Here is a 25,861-nt window from a genome sequence, read left to right as displayed (position 1 = left end):
GAATGTGACACCTGCGACATGGTTCAGTGGTAAACGTGGCAGTGCTGGGTTAGCACTTGAACTCCACGATCTTAGAGAGCCTTTCCAACCTAAGTGATTTTATGATTCTGTGTTTTGGGGGACCTGGGCCCTTGTGGGGTTCCACCCACACCTCTATCCCTCCAGCATCCCTGGGATCACTGCCCTGGCTCTTGCCCCTCATGCCCCAGCAGCAAGACCAGAAGGGAACCAGCTCCTTTCAGCTCGTTTCTTTAATAAGGAGACGTAAATCATTACAAAATAACCATCAAACGATCAGAGACGGAACGACAGAGTCCACACGAGGGGAAGGGGCATTAAAAGCAGCTTCCGCCGGAGCCGAGCGCTGCGGGGCTGGCACGGTCCGAGCGGGGCCGGCACCGCCGCTCCAAGGGTGGCCGAGCCTGCGACTCCCAAAGGAGCCGGCTCCTCCCTCCCAGACCGGGAGAAAAAAGGAAAAGGAACCCGAGCCTGTTGCCAAGACTCGTGGATTCACTTCCTTTGGTACCTCCGGGAGCATCCCCGTGGCACAGCCGGGTTTGCTCCGCGATGCCGCCAGGAGAGGGAAGTGCCAGCCCTCGTCCCCAAAACAGAAACCACCGGCTGGGCATGGCAGAAATAACCCAAATTGCTCCGAAAAGCCTTTTCACCACCAGCAGATCGACCCCAACATCTGTGCCCAGCGTTGTCCCGTCCCCTGGCCCGGGTGACAGCGGCACCCAAGGGCAGCGAGGCGCGGCCGCCGCGGCTCCCGGCAGCCCGAGCCCCACGAAACCGGGGGGACACACGGGGGAAGGGGGTCACGGCTCACCGCGGGCCTGTCCCCGTGGGGTCCCGCTGCACCGTGCTCTAATATGGCTTCTAAAGTTGCTCTGACGGTGAAATGCACCAACGCGACACAGGACACCGAAGCCACGATGTTGCTGCTACCCGGCCATGGGACAAACGCGACAAGACACAGGAACACGACACACATGGACGCCACGGCCGCGGCGGTGATAGCTCACTCTCCGCTGGCGGGTCGGGCTTGGCATGCTTTGCTTCTTGGCATTATTTTCTTCTTTTATATGATTTAATCGGGGATTTTCATTTTAATTGGGGGGGGGGGGAAAGAATCAGGGCGGTGGAGAGCTCTCGAGCGATGGGTTTTGGTCGTCGCCGCCTCCGTGGCGGAGCCGGAGATGGGGACGGCAGCGGCGGGGCGGTGGCAGCGCCGCTGGGCTGGGGCCATGCTGCTGCTGCTGCTACGTGGCTGCATCACATGCACTGCTCGTGGTATATACAGCTATGTCTCCATATAATTTACCTACACACAGCTAAGGGGCGGGTCAGAGGCAGCGCAGATGGCTTCAGGATGTTGGTTGGTTTTCCCTTTTTTATTAAAAAAAAATTAAATCATGTATTAAAATCACAGTCTTCCCCCTCCCCCAAAGGCTTAAAGAGTCTGAGTGGAAAGCAGCCAGGTGGGATCGCCACTCCTGGCCTGGATCCCCAGACCCCGGCTGATGCAGTGGGTCTGGGGGCAGGGGGGAGCACAGGAGGAGATGCACCTGGGGTGTGCAGGTGTGATGCGCAGGTGTGCAGGTGTGCAGGTGTGCAGGTGTGATGTGCAGGTGTGATGTGCAGGTGTGCAGGTGTGATGTGCAGGTGTACACACCTCCACCTGCTTCCCTGGGAAGGCTGCAGGGCCATGCACACTTGCTGGCTGCAAACAAGGATTTCAGTGCTTTTTCTAATTCCTCCTCTTTTAGCCCATTCCATGTAAGGCAAATGCCCCCACACACCCCACGCTCCCTCTCCCCCAAGGCCTGGATGGACCACAAAGTGAGACTGAGTCCTACCAGTGCTCCTGACCATGGGGGATCAGCCCTTCTCCAGCTCCCCATTATTAAAAGCATCCCAAGACTTCTTCTCCCTTTGGCTACAGGGGCAGGGCAGGACTCCATCTGTTGACACTGACACATCCATTAGGAAAAGGGACTAATTAAAGCTGGAGATGGCCCTGAGAGACCACTGGCTGGATGACCCCTGCAGACCCAGCATGGCCCCAAGTGCCCCCTTCACCAGGGCATAGCCAAGTGCAGCTGCAGTGGTGGTGGAGGTGGTCATTAGAGGTCCCTGTCCAACATCTCCTTCCCACACTGCAGCTCGGCCACTCGAGCCCCAAACCTCCCCAGATGGAGATGTCCTGCCCTGGGGACCTGTCCCAGAGCTGCACAACCCTCCAGGGACGGGGGCTGGTCCCACATCCCTTTGAACCCCTTGAGCCAAGTTTCAAACCTGGTGATTGCCACCAAGTGTCCCATTGTCTCCCCACCTCTGGAGAGGGCCAGGATGCCCTTTGGGAAGTCAGAGCTGTGGGAGCTGCTAAAGCATCCAACAGCACTGGCATGAGCTCAGTTTTGGCACTGTGTCCCTGGGCTTGAGTCCCAGCCCAGATGTTGAACCCCCAGAGCAGCGTCCCCAGTGCCAGCACATCCCTGGGGCTCAACCCTTCACTGCTGCAGTGCTGGAACCCCCAGCACTGAGTCCAGGGACGCCAAAGGGAGCAGAGTGTGAGGCTGCTGTGGGGCTGGAGCTGGGACAGGGACATGAACTAACATCAGTGCTCCAGTACAGACTGGACTGCACTGGGCAGGGCTGCTGGACCCTCTCCCAGCTGCAGAGAACTGTGCTGGCTTTCTGGCTCAGAGGCTTTTCTGGGACAGTGGGAGAAGTAGCCTAGAGAAGCTCTTAGCCACTGTCAGGGTCATGGATATGGCTTATACCCCCAAGAGGAGCAGGATGGGGTGGGTTTAACAGCCAATGGCCTGGTGGGGAGTAGCAGCTCATGGGGCTCGGGGGCTGTGGTCCCTTGTTGGCCCCAGGCTTGCTCTTGCCATCCCCACCCACAGCAGGTGATGGGGCTGGAGCTCCCCATGGCCCCCTGGCTGCCCTGAGGCGGGGGTGCCCACAGCAGTGATGGGATATGCAATGGACAGTCCCTGGGGAGACACCTGGTACAGCTCTGGGGAGCTGCCCCCATCACATCTGGAGACCTCTCATTGTAAACCTGCCTCATGGAAGCATTTTGATCTATGGGATTCACCAAGCATGGTGGGACACAGATGCAAATCACCCAGCGCTGCCCCTCTGGGGACAAAACAGAGGTTGTGGTGCTGCTGGTGGTGGTGATCCACACAGTGCTGCTGGTGCATCCACATGTCACCCTGTGTCTCCTTGGAGCAGCCTTCCTGAGGCTCCCTGTGCCCAGACTGGCGTCCACAGCTCCTGCTGCAACACTGAGGGCTCGACACCCCACCACCACAGCAGGATCCATGGCCCCTGCAAGCCTCTCCTCAAAGAACCCAAGCCTGGAGCTGGCCAGGGGCTCTCAGCCTTCCTTGGGGAGGGCCAGGGGGAGGCACCTGGGTCTCTTCAGAGGGTCTTCTGCACGATTTTTCTGTCTCACTGATGGTCATGCCCCAACCAAGCACAGTGGGTCTGGTCATCTCACACCATTAGGCTCCAGCATCACCTCCACACAACGTTCCACGGTTCCCACGTGATCCCAAGGGCAGGATGGTGGCAGCAATGCTGCAGGCTGGTGACACAGCTGCTGGGGAAGGTCCCAGGTGTGCTGCTGGCTTTGCACTGGGAAGGGATGGTGAGCAGAGGCAATGGGACATGCAGCAGAAGGGAGCGATGCCGAAGAACAAAAAGAACCATCCATGTCTTTAACCTCTTCCCCTGGAAGCTATTGGGACTGCCTGGGTACCCTTCCAGAGGCATCGAAGGGCATTTCAGCTTGGAACAGAACAAAAACCAAAAGGAAGGTTGCAGAACTGAGGTATCAGTAGCTCTGGGTGAGCTGTCCGCAGACTATTTGTTCTTGCCGAGAGCTGCATCCACCTCCTCCTCCGGCTTGAGCGAGTGCCACTGCGCGATGGGCCGCCGCGGGTTGGCCAGCATGTCGGACCAGTGCCGCAGCTCCGTGCCCGTCGAATTCAAGCCCGTGAAGATCTTGCCAATGGCCTCGTTCTTCCCCAGCTTGTCGTAGTCCAGCACTGTGATGACCACTTGCACTTTCTAAAGGAGGAAACCTTGTTTAGAGGGCTGGGAAGGTGCGGTGGCCACGACAGCTGCCTAGCCCCAGGGTGCCCCAAGGATCCCCCAAGGATGAGCCCCCAGAAGAAGCAATGAAAATCTCTAACAAATGTGAAGAAAACATTCTTAAACCATCTCTTTAAGATAGTGAACTTCCCCTTTTAGAATCCAAACAGCTGCTGGATGTTATATCTGAGAAAATCTCAGTTTCCTTGTATTAGATTTTACTATAGCTACATTTTGCCCATTTCAGGGCCGGGCCCCATCCCTGCTTCCTTCATGTCCTCTGAGGAGTGCAGAGCCCAGTGGGGGCCCAGTTCATCCTGAGCTGATTCACCTGGGAAAGGTCACCAAGGTGGGATGTGGGGCTGGGCAAGAGCTGTGGGCTACTGGGCTACCAAGGGGCACGTGCAGGGACTTGCACAGGACATGGAGGGGCAGAAGGCAGTGGCCAAGAGTCCAAAATGCCCCCAGGACCACCCTGTTCTGCTTAGGGTGAGCGCTGTAGGATCAGGAGCAGAGGAAAACCAAATTTCAGCTGTGATCTGAGTTGGGGTTCATCTCCCATGGGTGCTGCCCAGCCTCCCACCTCTGACCCCACACCAGCTGCCCTCAGCATCAGCCCAGGCCCCAGATGAGACTGGAAGAATCTCCTGGGTGACCAGACCAGGAGCTCAGCAGGAACAGCTCAGGCTGCTGGAGGGCTGGGATGAGGGCTCAGGCAGCTTTAGGACATCTTCCATCCCAGGGTAGTCATCAAACAAACCTGTATCTGCTCAAAGGGGATTTCAAAGCTGAAGGACTCATTGAAGTAGGGGTTCAGGGTCTTCTTCTTGACTGTGGTCTTCTTCTTCTTCAACCTCTTGCCATTCTGCAGCAGATGGATCTTCACGTAGGGATCTGGGGGTCAGGATGGGGCATTAGCCAGGGCTGAGGTGCCCTGGGGGTACCCCTGGGACACCTCCTGCTCCCAGGAGACATCTCAACCCAGGGTGAGGGAGAGACTGCCCTGAGTAAAGACGGTCAAAGTTTGTGGTTGGATGCCAAAGACAAAATGGTTGGGCTGGAGAAGATTTGTGGGAACAACTGGCCAAGGGATGGAGCTCTTCTGCATCCAGCAGAACTGGGGAAGGGTCTGGAGAGTCAGGAGAGTGAGGAGAGGCTGAAGGAGCTGGGGAGCTCAGCCTGGAGAAAAGAAGGCTCAGGGGGACCTTCTCATTCTCCACAACTCCCTGACAGGAGGGGGCAGCCAGGGGGCTCAGGCTCGGCTCCCATGGAACAAGGGACAGGAAAAGAGGAAACAGCCTCAAGCTGAGACAGGGGAGGTTCAGGTTGGACATCAGGAAGAATTTGTTTATGGAAAGGATGGTCAGGCACTGGAATTGCCCAGAGAGGTTGTGGAGTCCCCATCCTTGGAGCTGCCCAAGCAATGCCTGGACATGGCACTCAGTGCTCTGGTCTGGGTGACAAGGTGGGGACTGGGCACAAGTTGAACTCGATGGTCCTGGAGGTCTTTTCCAACAGTAATGATTCTGGGATTCTATGCTGTGGGGCCCCTTGTAGGAAGGCAGGGGACAGCAGAGTGACAACTGGCCTGTCAGGTGAGTGACATTGGGTGGGCTCTGGCCTGACCCCTGTTTCTGGAGCAGGAAAGCCCATAATAATGCTGAATCCTTCCAGCCATGCAGGTACTGCTCTTGTCATGGTTAAAGCACGTCTGGAGAGAGCTGAGGACCCCTGGGCACAGAGCTCAGCCCTAGGATGGGGCTGGGAAGACACTTTAGGCACAAAACATGCTGGCAACCAAGGTCCCCAGCCATGAGGTCAAGGAGGAGCAGGAGCAAATGGCACCTCCCAGGTCCTGCAGCATCCTGGGGGACCAGGTTTGAAGGGTCCTTCCCAAGAGTCAGGGATGCATCCCATGCCCATCTCCCCTCATCCCCCAGCCAGACCTGGGGCTGCCTCCAAGGCATGAGGAGGCCCTGGGGGCTCTCCCAAGCTCTGCCAGACAGGTGGCCCCAGAGTCCTTTCCCACAGAGGATGCTGAGAGCCCCCAGCAGGGCAGGGGAAGGCTGCCCCTGAGCAACACCCACCTGAGAGGCCCCCAACATCCATCTTCTTCAGGTTCTTGGCTTCCAGGATGCAGACAGTGAGCTTCCCGGCCGTGGGCACGTACCGCAGGGAGATGCAGATGTCTCCCAGCTTCTCTGGCTGCCAAGCAGAGCAAGGAGGGGAGATCAAAGCCTCACCAGTGCCTGGGACTCCAGTGGTTGGACACAATCACACATGCAGGTCCCCCCAAACCCTGCTCAGTCCAGGCACAAGCTGGCACCCTGTGCACCAACACAAGAGTTTGATCACCAGGTCCAGGACAAGCTAGGCCCAGCACAGCACTCAAGATATTTTATAGTCTTGATTTTTTTGTTATATAAACATTTTCACAGAGAGGATCAACAGGTCAGATCCCAGTAATGACTGTCAGGATGTTCATGGTACCCTGGCGGGACCCCACAGTGAGTGGGACCCTGAGCTGTGGGATGGCCCTGAAAGCAGAGCTCACCCCGTGGCCAGCCCCCATCCCAGGCCCCCAGCCAGGGGTTCAGCTGTGGGCTGCTCTCACCTCCTCCTTCTCTCCACTCTGCAGGTCCCGCCACTCCTCGATGGGCTGGCCCAGGTCCACTGTGTTCATGGGCACCTTCACCTCCCCGATGATGTCGTGCTTGGAGAAGCGATCGAAGTCGTAGATGGCCATCACCAGCGTCTTCCCACCCAGCTCCTGGTAGGGCACCTGCACAAAGGGACAGCAACCAGGCTGCAAGGGGGACCCTGAGCCGGGACCACCTGCTCCTGGAAGGGAGAGGCAGCACACAGGGCTGCTACAGCCAGGGGAAGGACTGGAGGGGGAGACAAGGTCCTTGTTATGGATGCAGGGCTCACCTTGAAGGTGAAGGTCTCATTGAAGGCAGGGTTGAGGGTCTTCTTCTGCACTTTGGTCTCATACTTTTTCTTCTTGTCAGGGAGCAGGAACACCTTGACGTATGGGTCTGAGGTGCCACCCATGTCCAAAGCTGGCAGTTCAGCAGCTTGGAGGATCCCCACTGTGAGCTGGAAGGGCAGAGGAGTCCTCAGTGAGACAGCCCAGCCATGCACTGCCAAGGGTTCATCTCCAGTCCAGCATGGGGCAGAACTTCACTGACACAGCACCCAGCTCCTCCTTCCCTCGTGTGCCTCCCAGGTCCAGCACAGATCCTCCTCTCAACTCCCCCCCAGGCAAACCCCACTCCTCAGCTGAGCCCCAGCCCCTTCATCACCTGGTTTGCCTGGAAATCATAGTCCAGGGAGAACTGCAGCTTGCCCAGGTTCTCTGGCTCCTTCTCCTCTTCCTCACCTTCCCCCTCTGTCAGACCCGTCTCTGCATCATCATCATCCTGTTGGTCCTGCAATGGCAGCCAGGTCCAGCTCAGCAGGACAGACACAGCCCAGCAGCCTCAGCCCCACAGCCCTGGGCACCTCAGCACCCCAACCCTCCTGGTGTCTCAACAGCCAGGTTCTCCCCACCAGAGGGAGGGGGACCCATGTGCTGGGGACAGGAGGCACAGACAGAGCAGGCTGGGGTGGCACTGGGGGTGGCACTGGGGGTGGCACCGGGGATGGCACTGGGGGTGGCACTGGGGGTGGCACTGGGGATGACACAGCCACGCAGCTCCCAGGGAGGCCCCGGTGCTGATCCAGCCAAAATCACAGGGGGGCTGCCAGGGGTGCCAGGACAAGGGATTGACTGCAGTGGAGGGAGTTTTGGTGCTTGCAGCTGGTGGGTCCTGTGCCCCCAGCCCGTGCTTGGAGGAGCACCACAGCCAGAGCTAAGGGCTTGTCAGGGCCATTTCCAGGCTTTGTAGGCTCAGAAATAGATTGTCCCCAGGAAATCCACCCCTCTTCCTGCCTCTCCAAGCACAGTCCATGAGGTGGGAGTCCCAGCTCCTTGCCCCCTCTTTGATGTGTCCCCAGTCCCTCATCCCACCCAGAGGCAGATGATGAAGGAGGTTCATGGTGACACTTACGTGGAGGGTGTCCCCAAGCAGAGGCAGCCAGGGCAGGACAGCGAGGGCACCGTGGGCAAAGAGAGACACAGACACTGTGTTACACAGACACTGAGGGACCTGGCAGGGTGGGGGATTAGACCTTGTACTACCTGGGGATCTCACCTCACACCTGCCCCCTCTCCTGCTCCAGCCCTGTCTGCATGCCCATGGTGCCCACATGGCTCTGAAGAGCAGGAACAGATACCCAAATTCTCCCACCCCCTCCAAATGGCCATGGATCAAGGCCATTGAAATGGCTGGGGTGGCCCCAAGCCTGTGGGTACCAAAGCCTGCCTTGGGCTGGCCACCAGGATGAGTTACCAGCACCTGCCACTTCACCACAGACGTTTTGGGGATCCCAAACTGCCCAGTGTTCTGGCCTGGTGGGCCTCCCCTCTCAGCTAAAGGCACAGAGAAATGAGTCTGACCCAGAGGGAGGTGGGATTAAATCAACGTTTCCTGGCTCGGGTGAAGCATTGGCAGGTCCAGGCCAGCTTGAGCCTGGTCCATCTGGGCCACCAGACACTGGAAGAGAACAGTGCTGCTGTCCCAGGTCCTGGCTCCATCCTGGGGTCCTGGTGGCTCCATCCCAATCTGCTGCCTGGTCTATGAGTGCCCTGACACAGTCCATAACTCAGCCAGAGGGGCTGTTGGCCAAGCAGCCCAGGAGGACATCACCTGGTTGCCTGACTTCATGTCCTTCATGTTCATGGCATTCTTCATGCCTTTGCCCTTCTCCTTCTTGTTCTTCTTCTTCTTGCAGCAGCACTTCTTGCAGATGCAGAAGCAGCAGGTGAGGATGAGGAGTCCGGCCACGACAGCGATGGCGATGAGGGCCCAGGGTGGCACTGTGGGCGAAAGCCAGTGTCCTGGTCAGCTCCCTCCCAGCCACCCAAAACCTTGTTCCACAGGTTCTACTGGGACCAGTGTGGTGGGGAGGTCATCAGGAGGGTAACACCTGGAAAGGAGCTACTCACAGGGGATCTTGTTGAGCTCATTCATGAACTTGTCCCTCAGCTTGGTGAACATGTCCTCCTTGCTCTCGCCCGGCCCCGCAGCCTCCGTGGAGTTCTCCATGGTGCTCATGGGCAGCGTGCTGGCCGTGGCCTCTGGGGCCATCATGGACGCTTGCTTGAACGTCATGGTGGGCCAGGGGCTCCCTGGAACACATCACCCACTGGTCACACAGCCCTGCTGTCCCCACTCCTGCCCAGTGTCCCCAGGACAGCCCCTGCATGGGCAGCGGGGCTGCACCAGGACACCTCATCTTCTTCTAGAGGGGCACAGACCCAATGGCTGTGAGAGGTCATCTGGATCCCTCACAAGCCATGGGAAGCCCAGTTGGCCCCTGGGTTTCCTGGTCCTTGACATCTCCAAAGCCACTGGGAGCATCACCCAGCCCTGCATCAATGATGGTGCCAGCTCTGAGCCTCCTGGGGACAATGGGGACACTCCTGGGAGGAGTTCACCTGGCACGGCCCCTTGGGGTGAGGGGAGGGGGTTTGCATCCCCAGGAGAGAAGAATGAGATCAGCTGGGACAAATGCAGCCCTCCCATCTCCTCCTTTTCTCAGGCAGGGATCCCAGGCATGGGACACCTACAGGGACTCAGCAATGATGTGGGACCTCAGGACTTGCTCCCAGCCCCAGGGTAGCTTCCAAGTCTGGGAACAGCAGCAAAACTGCTCTTCTGCCAGCCCTCAGGGAGCTTTGTCAGGGCACGTTTTGAGGATGGATGGAAGCAGGGAAGAGCTGGCTCTACACAGCAGTGGCAGGTTCAGTGTGCAGGTCAATGGGTCAACTCACATGTCACAGGTACCATGTCCCGGGTGCCACACCTCCCAACCCCACAGGGCTCCCCTGGCCAGCTCTGCTCCTCCATGGAGCCAGGGGAAGGTGTTCCAGTCGCAAACAGCCCAAGAGGCTCTGCACCCCCTCCACAGCCCAGCTGGGTCTGAGCACCCACCAAGGATGGGCACAGCCATCGTCCTGTAAATGTGGCTTTGACTCCTGCAGGCAAACCTGGTACAAAGTACCCCCCAGAACCCCAGCTCCAGCCCCAAAGTGCCTCCACAACCCCATCGGAAAGCAGCTTGCAAGGGAAGACCAAAGCAGGGAACAATGCCAGGGAATGCAGAGTGCCGGTGGGGTTAAGGAGAACACCAGGCTCTCCAGCAGGGGAAGCCGGGACAGCAGGATCACTGATAACCCAGGAAGGAGTTTCTGGGGGCAGGTGAGCTGTGGCTTGAGTGCACCCCCTTCCTTGCATCTCTTCTTTCCTCCTCACCCTCAAGAAGCCTCTCAGCCAGAGCATCATCCCCTGGGCCCAGGTGCTCCTCTGCCTTTCCTGCAGAACTTGGGAAAGAGTGCTCTCATCTTAAAAAAGGCAGCTAGAGAGACCTGGGGGCGTTGCTGTCCCAAAGTGACACTGCTGTGTGTCTCTGGCCACCTCGCAGGTGAATCAAGCACTGAATTACCCAGAGTGTGGCTCCACCCCTGGACACCTTCCTCCTGCACCCCTGCTCTGGGGGAACATGGTGTGGGGGTCTAGGGGGGCCCCCATGAGGCAAAGACAGTCCTTCACACAACAAAATGGGATTATGTGACTCCCACCTAGGCAAGGTCCCTGCTGCAGCTTTGTCACCCTTGGCCACAGTCACCTTCCCACCCCACCGAGGGGCTGTCACAGCCAGCACCAGCAGCATCAGCATCACCTAGCCCTGGCACTGGGGGGCTGGAGCAAGAGGCTGGAGGTCCCCCATAACCCCCACATCCTTCTTGGGATGAACCAGGAGCTGCTGCATTTAACCCCTGTGTTGGGGAAGATGAAACAGGAAAGCCTTATAAATATGATTGCCTGGCAAAAGATTTTGAGAATATGGAAACTATAAGCGAGATTGAAATGAAAGCAAGCTTTGAGATCCCTCAGTTACTGAACAACTGGAAAACAATGGTGTGGCCACTGAAGGTGATCCTCTTTTGATGGAACAACACCCTCTGCTTGCAGACAGGCCCAAGGGTCAGAGCAGACCCTGCCAGCTTGGCAGAAGGGGCTCAAAGGGGAGTGTCTGTGTGTGTGCACGGGGAGTGTCTGTGTGTGTGCGAGTGTCTGTGTGTGTGCACGGGGAGTGTCTGTGCGTGGTTGCACATGGGGGGAAATGGAGGTGTAGGCATGGCCATGCACTTGTGCAAGCAGGTGTGTGTGGGACATGCAAATGTGTGAAGGTGTGGATGCTTGTGCAAGGTGTGTGCTCAGGGTATGGGAGAGTGTGTGTGTGTGTGTGTGTGTGTGTAAATGTGCACAGGGTACGTAAATGCTCGTGCACAGTGTGTGTGTGTGAATACTCATGCTCAGGTGTGTGCCTGTGGCTGTGCACAGGTGCAAGCACACCTGTCCGGGGCTGTGTGTGAGTGCCCGGGGCTGTGTGTGAGTGCACAGGGCTGTGTGTGGGTGCACAGGGCTGTGTGTGAGTGCCCGGGGCTGTGTGTGAGTGCACAGGGCTGTGTGTGGGTGCACAGGCAGGCAGTGTGTGCCCAGGGCTGTGTGTGAGTGCCCGGGGCTGTGTGTGAGTGCACAGGGCTGTGTGTGGGTGCACAGGCAGGCAGTGTGTGCCCAGGGCTGTGTGTGAGTGCCCGGGGCTGTGTGTGAGTGCACAGGGCTGTGTGTGAGTGCCCGGGGCTGTGTGTGAGTGCCCGGGGCTGTGTGTGAGTGCACAGGGCTGTGTGTGGGTGCCCAGGGCTGTGTGTGGGTGCACAGGCAGGCAGTGTGTGCCCAGGGCTGTGTGTGAGTGCCCGGGGCTGTGTGTGAGTGCACAGGGCTGTGTGTGGGTGCCCAGGGCTGTGTGTGGGTGCACAGGCAGGCAGTGTGTGCCCAGGGCTGTGTGTGAGTGCACAGGGCTGTGTGTGGGTGCACAGGCAGGCAGTGTGTGCCCGGGCCTGTCCCCGGGGCCGTGCACATCTGCCCGGGCTGTGTCTGTGCGTGTCGCCTGTCCCCTCAGGCAGGGCCCGTGCGGCTGTGCACACCAGCCGTGTGTGTGCGTGTGCCCACCCGTGCGAGGCAGTGCCCGCAGCTCGTGCAAGGCTTGCACACACCCACACAGCCCCGAGTGCCAGGGGGGCTGTGGGGCACAGATGCAGCCCAGACCCTTATCCAGGGAACTGCTGCTTCGGGGGCTGCTGCGGAATCTCTGCGGGGCTGCCCGGGGCTGGGGGCTGCAGGCAGCCTCAGGCCTCGCTTGAGGGGCTGCTTTTGAACCGGGCAACCTAATTAGCATCACTAATTGCTCCCTTGTGGTGCTCAGCGGGTGCTGGCAGAGCTGAGGCCCGGGAGGTGCCTGCGGGGAGCCAGGCAATGGAGGCCCTGTTGCTGCTCCCCTCAGCCGAGCGCCCCACAGGCCCTGTCATGGGGCGGGGGCTGATCCTGCCCCCAGGCAGGGGGCACCAGGCTTTGATCTGCCTCCTGCAGGGGCGGGGCAGGGCAGGGCAGTTCCGTGGGGCAGCCGGGGAGCGATGGGAGGCTGCGAGGGCAGGGAGGGGGGCACTCTGTGGGGCACGGAGAGCAGCCAGCGGGGCACTGTGATCTCGGAGATGCCCCCTCAGCTCCAGGTCCCAGTCCCCACGGTGCCTCACTGGGTGTCCCCGGGCACACTCCGTGTCCCCAGTAGGCACAGGCGGGCAGCCCAACCCCTCAGCTGTGGGGGCAGAGCTGCTGCCAGCCCAGGGCTCAGATTCTCAGGGGTGGGGGCCCGTCCCGGCCGCCTTGTCCCAGTCCCGGCCCCTTCCCCGGCAGCGGGCGGGGGCCGTGCGGGCACGGCTGCGGCACTGCATTGCAGTCCTGCTCCGGCTCCGCTGCCTGCTTGGGCTTTTTTTTTTTTTTTTTTCCATTCCTTTTGCAATTTTTTCCCCTCCTCTTTGCAAGTTGCGGCAGCCGCTGGCGAGGAGCCGAGGGCCGGCGGTGCGGGTGGAAAGGGAGCTCGGCCCCCGCAATCGCCACCGCACCCCCGAACCCCGCTGGGCTGCCCCTGCCGAGGACTCGCTGCCGTTCTTCAAGTTTCCTCTTTATTCTGCCTGGTTTGGAGTTGTTCCCCGCCAACCCCCACTGCTCCCGTCCCTCCCCCCGCCAAGATCGCAGGTTAGGGACATAAAGAAAATATGAGGGTTATAATTAACCATTTCTATCAGTCCTTGGCCGAAGAACGAGCGTAGGTTAAGGCATCATGAATAAATTCTGGCTAGGAAGGGACCCCTTGCTGCCTTGCGGGTCCCTGGGGATCTCCCAGCCCATCCGTGGGGTGCAGCCTCCATCAGGGGAGGGTGATGGGAATGCACCCCATGGGAATGCGCTGCACCCCTCCCCCCACAAAAACCCCCACAGGAGCTCCCCATGGAGCAGGACAGGCGGCAGCTGCTGCAGAGACCCACAGGGGCAGCGCGTGGGGAGGGTGGCGCATCACCCATGCGCCTCCATTACACTGCCCCCGCGGTGTGGGGGTCCCCACAGCCCCCCAGCTGCCACCTCTGCCCCCACAGGGCTTTATCTTGCTCCGTGTTGATCCAGCCCCCTAGTGTGTAACCCTGAACCCCACTAACCCATCACCCCCACGGTTCATTTCTCCCCTAATGCACCCCCCTGCAGCCCCCAATGCCTCATCCTGCACCCTTCAGTGCAGCACCCCAAATCCACCACCGCAGCACCCCCACCCCCAGAGCACATCCCATATCCTGTGCCTGCGGCATTTCCCAGACCCCCTGACCTATCACCCCAGCCCCGTTCCTTGCATGCACCTGCATGCTGCACCACCCTCAGAGCCCCTGAACCCCATCTGCACCCCACACTGTGTTACCCGGTACCCCTCAGGCAATGTCCCCCAGCTGCAAACATCTGGCCTAGGACCCCCTGGCGCTGGATCCAGCGAGCTCCCTCCAGGCTCAGCCCCCAAACTGGCCCCAGGTGTCCATCCCCCCTCCCCGCGGTGAAGCTGATACTGAACCCCGAGAAACTGCACTGAGCTCCAAACCAGCCCTTCCTGGTGTAAACCTCCCTGGCTCCATCGCTGGTTTTAGGGAGCAGAGGGGGTGGGGGTGTCCCCCCTTCCACCTGCACACATTCCATTTGCTGCATTCCGTTTGCTGGCACCACCCCAAGGTCTGGCGGGATGCAAATCCCAGGCTGGAGCTGGCAATCCCATCCCCATCCATCCCCAGGGCATCCCCTGGGTACAGAAAAGCAGTTTAGACCCTGAAATATCCCCTTCCTGAGCCCTTCATCCCTCCTCCTCCTCCTCCTCCTCCTCCATCAAAGACTCCATCCCAAAGACCACCCCCCTTGCTGCTGCAGCACCTGGCACAAAAAGGGGATTTGGGGTTTCTCCAGAGGTGGTTATCATGGGTATCCCCTGCCCCAGCAGTAGCTCTCTGTCTGGGTGGGATGGGGAAGGATGGAGGGGGGGAGTCACTGGCTTGGGGGGCTTTGAGGATCTCTCTTCAGCCAGGATGTTCTGCCAAGGACCAGACCCGGGGTGAGAATCTGGGGATGCACAGAAGGACTGGGATGTCCCTGGACACAGCAGCTCAGTCCCCATCAGGGTGAGGCTTTGGGGAAATGCAGCTGCTCGTCTGCAGGGGCAGCAGGACCCTCCCCCTCCAGCAGCAGGAACCTCTCCCCTCCAGGAAGGTGAAGGCCGCGGGGATGATGGAGAGCAGCAACAGCAACAAATGAGGATTAATGAGGCTGAGGCAGCAATTAGCAGCAGCAGCGCTGACCCAGCATGGGCTGGGTGTGGGAAGGCACGGGGGGGGTCCCAGCTTTGGCCCCCCCGGCCCAGAGGGATGAAGTGTCCCAGGGAAACCCCGACCTGGGGGAGACTTGTTAGCTAAGGAAGGGTGGCTGTGGGCCCAGAGGGATGAGTTATTGCTCCTTTAGGGGATGGCAAAGCCAGGTCTGAGCTGTCCTGCTGGGACAGGGATGTGGGAACCCCTCAGACCTCCACAAACGAGGAGCTGAGCCCTAAACTGTGCTGCAGTGTGCCAGGGCTTGGGCTTGTATGGTCATGAATGAAAATCCCGAGCCAGTTTCAAGGTAAGACCTCTCCCATCCCAAAGCCAGCAGGAAGCCTGGGCCCTGCAGAGCCTGCACAATCCTGCAGTGCAGCCCGAGGGCAAGCAGAGATCCCAGAGTACAGCTGGGATACTTGCCAGTGCCCCATCTGGATTTTGATGCCAACAGGTGTTTTGTTTCTGGGGTCAGGAGCTGGAGGGGGAGATCCCATCCCTGCTGGAGCCATGGCACAGTGCCCGGGCATCCCTGGGCAGGCACAGCCGCTCCCCAGGGCTCCCACCGGCCTGAGTGGGACACGGAGGGGACACGCTGGGCCCGAGGTTCAGCTCACAGCAGTGAGACAGGAGACTCTAATTAAGGCAAAAACATGATTTGGCTTCTAATGGTCATTTAATTAATAGCAATCCCAGGCAAGGGATGTGTGAAGGCACCAGACCAAAGGGTCAGGGAGGAGGGAGGGCAGGGGGTGCTGGGTAGGGAGATGCTGCAGGACCCTGCTGCAAAGGGACTCTGCAACAGCCCAGCAAGCTGTGGAATCTCATCCCTGCTCCCCTTGCCCAGCCCCAGCACAACACTACAGCAGCTGCATCAGCAGTGCCACATCAGACCCTCAGCACCCAGCATGGTGGAGCAGCTCCCAAGGCTTGGGGAGCACTTTCCCCCAGAATCTCCCCACATTCCCACCTTGATCCACTGTGCTGAGGGCAAGGGGAGTCTCTGCTCCCTCAGCTCCACATTTTTCAAGGGAGAGTATTCCTACAGCTGAGAGGTGTGATTCTAGTAGCAAGTGGCACCACAGGACCTGAGCTGCTGGGACATCACCCTCACAGGGACATATGTTCCTGTCCTCAAACCCATGCAGGAGCAGGTGCTGCTGGCAAGACACCCCCACTCTCCAAGGGAAACTGAGGCACAGCATGGGAAGCAGCATCCTGAGAGAGGAAATCCCTGAGCTGGGCTGAAGTTCAGCATTCCCCCCGCTCTGAGTGTGCCAGTGACGGCCACCAGACCTCACTGGGACCCCCAGCACTGCTCCCCCTCCTGCAGGCTCCAGCAGCATCTCTGGATGGGACCAGAGCTGGCCAGCACCCTCCTCCCAGCAGGACACACTCCATTCCTGGCCTCATCAGCTCCCTAATTAAAACTAATGACTTGCTGGAGTTCAGCAGCCCCAGGCTCTTCCCCAGGCATGAGGAATCTGAGGAGGGCACCCCATTGCCCAGCTCAGGATCAGCTCCTGCCTCACTGCCCACAGCTGGAATCTGGGCTCCTCATCATGGAGCCCCTGGCCTCAAGGAAAAAAACTCAGCCCCCTGGCTCATGAGGGGGAGCTTGTAAAATAAAAAATTTAAAACTGATGGTGGTTTTGTAGCCAGTGCTTGCCTGTGAGAGAGGATCTGTGTTACTCACAGCAAACCCAAGCGAGGTCTAGCAGTAAATGCAGCCTTAAGGTAGCCTTTGTCCATCATCTGGGTTCCAGATTGATGGCTGCTGGTGTTCCCAAGCCAAACCATCAGCTCCTGCTGCCACGAGTCTCCCACTGGATGGACACCTGAAGGTCAGTATGGGGAAGGGATGATCCCACCCTGCCCTGCTCGCTCCTGTGTATCTCCTCCTGCAAAGCACCCCCCCAGCCAACACCCACCAGGTATTGGGGAGCTTCTCAGCAATGGCAGGGCCCCCCAGAGCATTGTGACTCAGGAGATGGCAGGTTTGTCCCCAACCAGGGACACCTCCCTGCATGGGGACCACTGCTGGCACCCACCAACGCCAGGGTGCCCAGTGAGGCAGCTCAGGGATTTTCTGTGCCTTTGCCTCTAAAATCAGAACAGCAATGAGGAGGAATGGGGGACAAGGCCAGTGACAGCCCTCAATGCCAGCGCCCACCTCTGAGGAGAGAAGGACCCACTGCTGGGCACTCAGAGCCCTGTCTGGCACCCAGAGGTGCTGGTGCCCCAAAGTCCACTTTTTCTAGAGTGATCAGGCCCTGGGTCTTGTTTGCAGCTGCCCCAGAAAGGAAGGGCAGGACAGAGCTGCGCTGGGACTGGTGTCAGGGAGGGGCAGGAGCCGGGGCAGACGCTGCCACAGCCACTGCCACCTGAAATTTGGGTGCAAAGGGACTGATGAGCACCTTGTCCCCCTCTCCACTGTGGCTCTCTGCTTCCCACTGCCTCCCATCACTGCTGCTCTGCTCTCTCATCCCACAGGAATGCTGCAGAGGCTGCAGGCACCATTCAGCACCAGCACTTCCTCCAGAGGGTTTTGGCTTATGCCATGTGCCTCCATGGCACACGCGGAAAAGACAGCTGGGGATACTGGACACCACATCCTGAGCTGTGGGGACACAGCTGTTGCCAAGGCCAGCAGGGCATACGGAACATCCCACATGGCACTGACCACTGCCACAGCAAACCACCAGGCTCAGCCCAACCCCAGGCAGCTCACTCAGTCCACCCTTGGCACACAGAGCCATGAATGGCCAAAGAAGCCTCCCAAAAACAGGTTCCAGGTGCTGGCAGAGCCCAGCCCACCCCCCAGCTCTGTGATGCCACAGCAGCAGTGCCTTGCTCTGAAGGCAACACGAGAGCAGCTAAATAGGGCACCAGATGGTGATGGGCTGAGCTGCCCTGGCACTCTGGAGCCACCACAGAGCCAAGAGTTCCAAGTTCTGCCCTCCTGGGTGGGCACCATGCTGCTGGCACCACGGCCACACTGCCAGCACTCCCGGCCATGGCTCTGTGCCACGCTGATGGCTCCAGATCAGCAGGGGAGGAGAGCAAAGGAGCCAGGTCAGCTCCTGGGGAAGAGCCAGGAGCGGCTCCAGGAGCAGGGCGAGACGCGGAGATCGATCCCAGACGGAGCAGGGAGGGCACGCCCCGTGTGCTCCCAGCTCAGAGCATGGCTGAAACAAGCAGGCACAAGCCACCAGGGGCCATTTCCAGGGGAGGCTCCAGGGAGATCTCCACAGCTCCCAGCCAAGCCCCGTGTTCCTGGTGTTAGAATCCAGGAAACCACCTCCCATCCCTAGGGAGCTCCCAGCAATGCTCATCCCCCTCCTCCCTGTCAGCCTGGGCTCAGTCCCCCAGGACTGGATCCTGTGGGAGCAATGCTGGTGCTGCTTGCCCAGCTCCAAGGCACAGAGAGCCCAGAGGCAGGGTAGAGCTCTGTGTCCCCAGGGCCTCACAGCCTTGTGGCATTTGGGGTGGCAAAGGGAATGGAGGAAGCACAATGATGGGATGGATCAGCAAGGACACAGCACCACAGCAGCCCAGGGGATTTTGCTGTGGCACAAAGCCCCACCAGGGCCAGGACACAGGACTGACTTCCATGAATAAACCTTGTGCAGATGGACAAATGTCACTGGGAGAGCCGGGGCACAGCTGGGGTGGTGAACACAGCCCCTGTCCCTGCCCAGCCCCTCTAAACTGCATCCCTGTGTGACTCCAAGTGTTTTGTCAGCACAAGCACAGCAGCACATACTGTCAGGGCTGCACAGAGAAGCTGCTCCACCAGTGCATCCTGGAGAAGGTTGTTCCTCCCCTGGAAAAACCAGATGCAAAGCACCCCGGTTCCTGAACTGGTGTTGGTGGTCACCATCCCTTCCAAGGGTCCCCCATGGCCAGGCCCACACCACTCCACCAGGAGGTCTCTGCTGGGCTCTCCCGTGGCACAGAGCAGTGGCTGAGCTGGCACAGCCCCACACAGCACCAGGCAGGGGCTGTGCCAGGCTGCTGGCAGTGGTGCCACCATGCCACATGGGCAGAGTGGGCATCCAGGCACTAACCCAGCTCTGCCAGGCCTCAGCTCCAGGAGAAAACCCTGGGACTCCCCTGGGAACAGAGCAAGACAGCAACGGAGCCCACAGGGAGTTTGTAAATTCATGCATGGCCCTGAAATTTGGGGTTGTTTTCTTCCTTGAATCCTCTGCTCGAGCCCGGTGGGAGCTGTGGTGTCACTTGGGGTTCCCCAGAACCAGCAGCCCTCAGTCCCAGCATGTCCCCAGGGACTCCCTGTGTCCTGCAGGAGAAGGTAGGAGGCATCTCCCTGGGACAATGATAACCAGTTTGGAGGCTGACCCCACCTCCATGGTGTTTTGGTGGAATTGCTGTGGTGTGAGGCACCACATGGGGCTCACAGGAGTCAGGGATGCCTCATCCCATGCCAGCACTGCCAGAAGTCAGCTGCCAGATCATCTCTGCTGTGCCCAAACCAGCCTGGCACACAGGCATGTCACACTCTCTGCTGCTCACAGACACCCTCAGTGCCCATGGCCTGGCCCCAGAGCAGCTCCCCAGGTCCCTGGCAGCAGGACAGTCCCCCCAGGCCACCTCCAGTTCAGCCCAGACTCAGGGCTTGGACTACCCCATCACATCCCACAGCACCCACCTACACCAGCACCACAAGCATCCACTTTGCTCCTGGTCTCCCCATATCCCCAGGGATGCACAAGCCCAGAGTCCACATCTGCTGCACCCTGCAGGGCTGGGAAAAGCTGGGGAGCATGAAACACCCCAGATTAACTAAAACACACCAGCTTTCCTTAAGATGCACAAGGAGAAGGACACCCTGTCAGTGCCAGAAGTACCTTCCAGGCCGGTGGGGCCACAGCCAGTGGGGATGGGTTTGGTGCAACAGTCAGACAAATTCCTGTGTGGGAGAGTGGGATGTGGCTCCAGACAGCAGGAATTTGGCACAGCCCAACACTGCCAGAGCTGGCTGCAGTCAACCCTCCCAAAGCACCAGCACCAGCAGAACCACCCTGGGGGAACAGGGAGCTCTGCCAGACTCTGCTGACCAACAGCTAAATTCAGGGACAACACAATTCCTACTCCAAACACCAGATCTGATGAAACATCACAACTTCCAGCAGGCAGGAAGCAATGGAGCAGGTGGTCCCACTGGGATGTGGCAGCCCCCAATCTCAGCAGGAGACACCAGGATCCCACACCCCAGGGGTGACAGGAATGGGCCAGCACCATCCCCAGCAGCAGGATTACACCAGTGTGGGGCATTCAGATTCCAGACGCACGCTGCCTAATTTACGGTTTAATTAATAAATGGGGAATTATGCCAAGTTTATCCAATACTTTTGGACGTGTGATGTTATCAAAATCCCATTACTGATGAAGGAAGGCATGAAGAGCAAAATTAGCTTTGGCATCTGAAACAGTTCAGTCAATGCGATAACACAATTATTAGGGCTAATAATCAAAGAGCGCTTTGGGGAGCGCGGCTCAGGCAGGAGCTGAGCTGAGGGCATGAGCTGGGGAAGAGCCGGGTGCTCACCCAGGAGGGAAAGGCCGACCACAGCCAAGGGCAAAAGCTTTTTGCTGATTGCACTTCCCAGCGGCTCCAGGTAACTGGCACAGGGAAGGTGCTGGTGGCCACCAGGCTGAGGAGGAGCACAGCCGGGCACAGTGCCGAGCTGCACTGCCGGGAGTAGGGAATTAAAAAATCCAGGATTTTAAACCAGTGGGCACTGGGTCCCATCTGTACACTGGGCATTGATCCTGCTGGAGGACATCACAGTTGCCAGCTCGCAGCTCTGCGCAGCCCGGGGAAGGAGAAATTCCAGTCGTAATGAGGAGCCGCAGTCATCCGGCTCCCAGAGCTGGGACTTTGCCAAAACCATGGTGAACTGGAGGAAGGGCGTGTGGGGGAGTGGGAGTCCCAGCTCACTTCAGTGGCCTCGAGCTCCAGCCCAGTGACCATCCCTGGGGCTTATGGAGCAGGAGGCAGCTCCCATGGGAGCAGTCAGCAGCAAATGCCACAGTGGCTGTTTGGAAATCCCTCTGCCATGGATATATAATATATATACATGTAGATGTATATACAGGGTCTGTATGACTGTATTTGTGTGTCCTCCCTCCTCTGGGACCGTGGGTGCTGTGGGCAGTGGGGTGCAGAGCCAGCACACAGTGCCACGGGTGCTGCTCAGCGCCGCTGCCACGCCGGGCTCAGGCAGCAAGGGACGCGTCCTCGCCCTGCAGAATCGGGGGCACCAGGGCTTCAGGCTGGCTCCCGGCAAGCAGGGCAGGGGTGCTCACCAGGGGAGGCTGGGCAAGGTGCCAGGGGATCGGGCAAGGTCAGACCCATTCCTGCACTACACCCATAAGCAAGGAGGAGACATGGCATCACTCCGAGAGGTGCTCGGGTTTGGGGGCGCGGGGGTGCTGTGCTGATCTGTGCTGTTCTCAAGCAGCACAGGTGACTCCCACTGCCACTGCTGGCCTCAATGACCTTGGGTGTATCACCTCCCCCTTGATGTCTCACTCAACCTGCACACAGACCACCGCAAACCGCACTTTCTCCCACCCAAACCCTGCGACCAAAAGCACCCGCACGCAGCGCAGCGAGGGCGAAGAGCGCCGGGGATGCCCCAGGGGTGCCCCGGGGGTCCGGCAGCCCCGGCAGCCTGCGGCCGAGGCACTGTGCTATCTGCTAGCGAGCAATAATGCAGCAGGCTGGAGACTCCTGCCGGTGGCTGCGCTGCCGCTTGGTGCGTGCAGGAGTAACACCGCTGCAGCAGCAGCTCGCGTACCAGCCAGCCTGCGCTCAGGACTGAAGTTTTGCTGCAGCAGAGGAGCAGGCGGGGAGTCCAGCAGCGCCCTGCAGCTCCACAGCGCAAGAGGCTGTGCTGTCGGACACTCTGCAGTGGGTGACACCCGCAGCACCCCGGCCGCTCTCTCTCGGAGGACAGAAGAGCGCTGCGCCAAGGAGCGCCCGAGCAGAGAAACAGAGGCGCTGATACAGTTGGAGACCACGAAGCAATGGGTGACACAGACTTGTCCCCCCCTCTCTGTGCCACAGTCACCTTGCAACGCTGCCTGTCCCCTGCGCAATTTGCAGAGCTCCTTTGGGATCACTCTTTAAAACTAGGCTGAGGGGAGCAGCGATGTGCTGAGCACAGCGAGGGCTGCGGCACCCCGGTGTGACATCCCCGGCGCCGGACCGAACCCCTCCTGTGCACGGCTGCACCCTGACGGCACCCAGCCAGCGTGGGGAGTGCTGGAGGATCCCGGAGATGGTGCAGCCACGGCGGGGGAATCCAGACGGAGGGTCTGCCTGGAGCTGGCTCCTGGCCAGGCCGCTACGAAGAAGCCGTCAGTGCAGCGGGGCTTGTAGCTGCCCACGCTGGGGCCACGCCGCTCCCGGGTTCCCAGCACCAGGGTGGGTTCCCCGCAATGCTGCGGGAACAGCCCCGCGCCCCCGCCACTCCCGGGGCCAGCACCCCAAGGGCACCCATGTGGGGCATCCGCAGGGATGAGGAGCTGGAGCATCCCGCAGCGCCCAGAGGGCACCTTTGACCCGGCGGCACCGCGCGGCATCCTCGGGGTAGCCCCGCATTCCCAGGGGGTCTCACGCTTTCGGGAGAGTCCCCACGCCCCTGGGCGCTCCCCGCCAGCTCCGCAGCCTCCTGCAGCACTCGCCGCCCCCCTCTCCATCCGTCCAGGCTCCGTCCCCAGCCGCCTTCTGGGCGCAGCCCCCCACGAGCAGCCTCCGAGCGGTGGGCAGCTCTGGGACCCGTGTCCCGGGATGGGTTCCCGGGAAAAGCGCAGGTCCCTGTCCTGCTCCCGGCACCGGGACTCGGCGAGGTGCACTGCCCGGTGCCCACGGCGAGTACTCCATCCCACCCCACGGGGGACGATCGCATCTCGGGTGGCGGCGCCGGGACGGGCTCGGCGAGAGCTCGGGCAGCCCCGTCCCGCATGGTCCGCGCCGCTGCGGCACCGGGGAAACTTCGGCGGGAGTGCGGGCGGGCACTTACCGGCCGGGGCGGGAGCGGAGCGGTGCTGTGCGGTGCTGTGCGGTGCTGTGCGGTGCTGTGCGGTGCGGTCCGTGCGGTCCGTGCGGTCCGGGAGAGCAGCGCTCGGCGCGGGGCGGGCGGGAGGGGAGCGGTCGGTGCGGTCGGTGCCGGGCGGGCGGCGGGACCTGCGCGGCGCTGCGGCAGCCCCGGCCCCTCCGGGCTCGCGTGCGGCGGCTCCGCGAGGCTCCTCCCGCCACCGGGAGGCCCCGCCCGCGGCCCCGCCCGCGCACCGGGGCTCGTGCGGGAGCGGCACCGCCCGCGGGCGTCCGGGCACCAGCACCGGGCACCCCATGGGGCCACCTCATACCTGGCACCGGGCACCCCATGGGGTTACCTCATACCTGGCACCGGGCACCCCATGGGGTTACCTCATACCTGGCACCGGGCACCGGGAAACCCCCACTGGGGTCACCTCACACCGGGCTCTTCACATCAGCACCGAGCACGGGCACTGGGCACAGGCACCTCGCGTTGGGGTCACCTCACACACAGCACTGGCACCTGGCGCTGACACCAGGGACTGCCAGCAGGCCCCTCATACCGGACACTGATACTGGGCACCAGCACCAAACACTTCACGTCCATCACCTTGCACTGGTCACGCATGCTGGTCCCTTCTCACCAGTGACCTTGCGCCGATCGCCACCCGCCAGTCACCCACCACTGCCGCCACCACCGCCACACGGACCTGCCAGGTCCTGCTGCGGCCACAGGAGAGAGGTGCTGGAGGCAGCTGAGGTGGTGGCACCTCCATCGTGCCTCCCCCCAGATCCAGAGGGCTCCTGGGAACCCAGGTTTCGTTTTAGAGCCAAAACATCACGAAAAAGCTGATGGGATACAAGCGAGGAGCCCGGGCGGGGAGCAGAGGGCAGTGGGGGGACAGCTTTGCCCCTGCTGTGGGATCCCCTTCCCATCAACGGAGTCTCCAATGGGAAAAGGGAGCCCTTGGACACTCCTTACTCCTCATACATGAGCCAGGGACAGGGACCCTGGGGGTTCACTCCAAACCACCCCAGCTGAGGTTCTGCCACCTCCATTCCAGCAGACCCTGGTCCCAGTGTTGCAGCCAGAGCATCTGAACTACACAAGGAGGGGGCCGGCTGCTCCAGCCGCTCCAGCCAGAGGCACTCTGGAGAGGCGGTGCCTGGAGCAGGGAGGGCATCCCGAGGTTCCAGCCCAGCTGGGAGCTGCATCACCCAAAACCACTGCACACCCTAGTTTTGCTGCAGCAAAACCCCCTCCCAACCTTGCACCAGCCCCCGACAACATCACAGAGACAGGCAGGAGCTCCCACCGGATACCGGGGGCAGGGGAAGGGCCCTGCATGGGGCCATATCCCCACTACAGCACCCAGGGGTGCTGGTTACCCCAACCGAAGGGATCCTCCCCTGCCCATCACTCTTGAAAAGGGCAGCTGAGTGTTCCCAAACGCTGGAGTCCGTCTGAAATTGAAGCGTCAGCATCAGCCCCGTGTGGTCCCTCTGCATCCCCCCATCCCCGCCCCATGGCTCGGACCGATTCCTCCGGCTCTGCGCCGTGGTAATTCCCGTAGTCACGATGTATGGGACCCTTCTGACGCTCCCCTGCCTCCTCTCCCTCCTGCTCTCCTCTCCTGCCTGCTTTGCTGCCTGCACAGGGCTTGGAGTCAGCACAGGTCGGGATGCACTCGCTGGGGACATCTCTGCGGACGAGGGGCCGGGTGTCACCAAAACCGGTCCCACTCTCCGTGTCCGGGACCGCACCCAACGTAAGGAACTCGTGTGAACTCGCCCTGCGGGAGGAGCGGGAGCCGATGGGAAGAGCCCTCTCCTGGCCCTGGATCCGCCACTGCAGCCTCTTACAGCTCATCGCCATCCCGTCATTAATTAACGGCTCCTGAAGCATCTGTCCCTGCTCCAGCATCGCTCTCCGGAGGGGAGAAAACAGATTTGGAGACTCCGCGGGAAGAGAGAGCTCTCCCTGCCTGCTTCAGCCTCCAGCCGTGCTCTGCTGCAGGCAGAGCAACTGGATTTGCACAAGGGACACCTCCCACCTCTGTCCCCCTGTGCCGATGTGGCATCTGCCACCATCATGTCCTTTCAAATGGGAGATCAGACCAGACCTGGTGAGGAAAAAGGGGCCCTGGGAATGCCCACCCACCCTGAGCCCTCCTCCCCCCTGCTCACCTCAGGCAGGACCTCTCTCCCCCGCCCCAGAAAAGGGACCTCCTGCTTTCCATGTCCTGAACTGCCAAGATTCCAAACCAGGAGCATTTCTGCCCACCCCAGACTTTACAGGAGTGTGACCTCGGGAGAGAGGTCCTCAATCCCTATAACTGTTCCCAGCATCCTGAAAACAGCCAAGATTTCAACCCAGGAGCGTTTCTACTCAGGCTCCCTTCATATTTTGCAGAAAAGCAACTACCAAGGACAGAGGGAGATGCTTTGAGGGCTTGAGCCCCTCTGCTCTGGAGACAGGCTAGGAGAGCTGGGGGATACTCAGCCTGGAGAGAAGGCTTAGAGCCCCTTCCAGTCCCTCTCCCTTCCAAGAGAGCTGGAGAGGGACTTTGGACAAGGGCCTGGAGGGACAGGACAAGGGGGAATGGCTTCAAACTGCCAGAGGGCAGGGTTAGATGGAATATTGGGGAGGAATTCTTGGCTGTGAGGGAGGTGAGGCCTGGCTCAGGCTACCCAGAGAAGCTGTGGCCACCCCATCCCTGGAAATGCTCAAGGCCAGGGACTTGGAGCAACCTGGGATAGCCCAAGGTGTCCCTTCCACTGAGATGAAGTTTAAGGTCCCTTCCCAAACCATCATATTCTATGATGTGTACAACTGC

The 25,861-nt window shown here is 60.2% G+C and overlaps 1 protein-coding gene across 1 annotated transcript; it reads right to left on the bottom strand.

Moving 5' to 3' along the window:
• Positions 1-233: 233 nt before the first annotated feature.
• SYT2 (synaptotagmin 2) lies at positions 234-23,073 on the bottom strand. The gene is made up of 9 exons (XM_066565368.1): positions 23,008-23,073; positions 9,161-9,343; positions 8,862-9,031; positions 7,416-7,532; positions 7,042-7,209; positions 6,725-6,892; positions 6,198-6,315; positions 4,871-5,004; positions 234-4,086 (listed from the first exon to the last, which is right to left on the bottom strand). The coding sequence occupies exons 2-9, from the start codon at positions 9,324-9,326 to the stop codon at positions 3,880-3,882; spliced, it is 1,248 nt and encodes a 415-aa protein (XP_066421465.1). The 5' UTR covers positions 9,327-9,343; positions 23,008-23,073; the 3' UTR covers positions 234-3,879.
• Positions 23,074-25,861: the final 2,788 nt, after the last annotated feature.

The sequence above is a fragment of the Molothrus aeneus genome, chromosome 24, assembly GCF_037042795.1.
Source record: "Molothrus aeneus isolate 106 chromosome 24, BPBGC_Maene_1.0, whole genome shotgun sequence".
NCBI classification, from domain to species: Eukaryota; Metazoa; Chordata; class Aves; order Passeriformes; family Icteridae; genus Molothrus; species Molothrus aeneus.
Note: the sequence above shows the minus strand (reverse complement) of the source record. Positions and strands in the feature narration are given on the sequence as shown.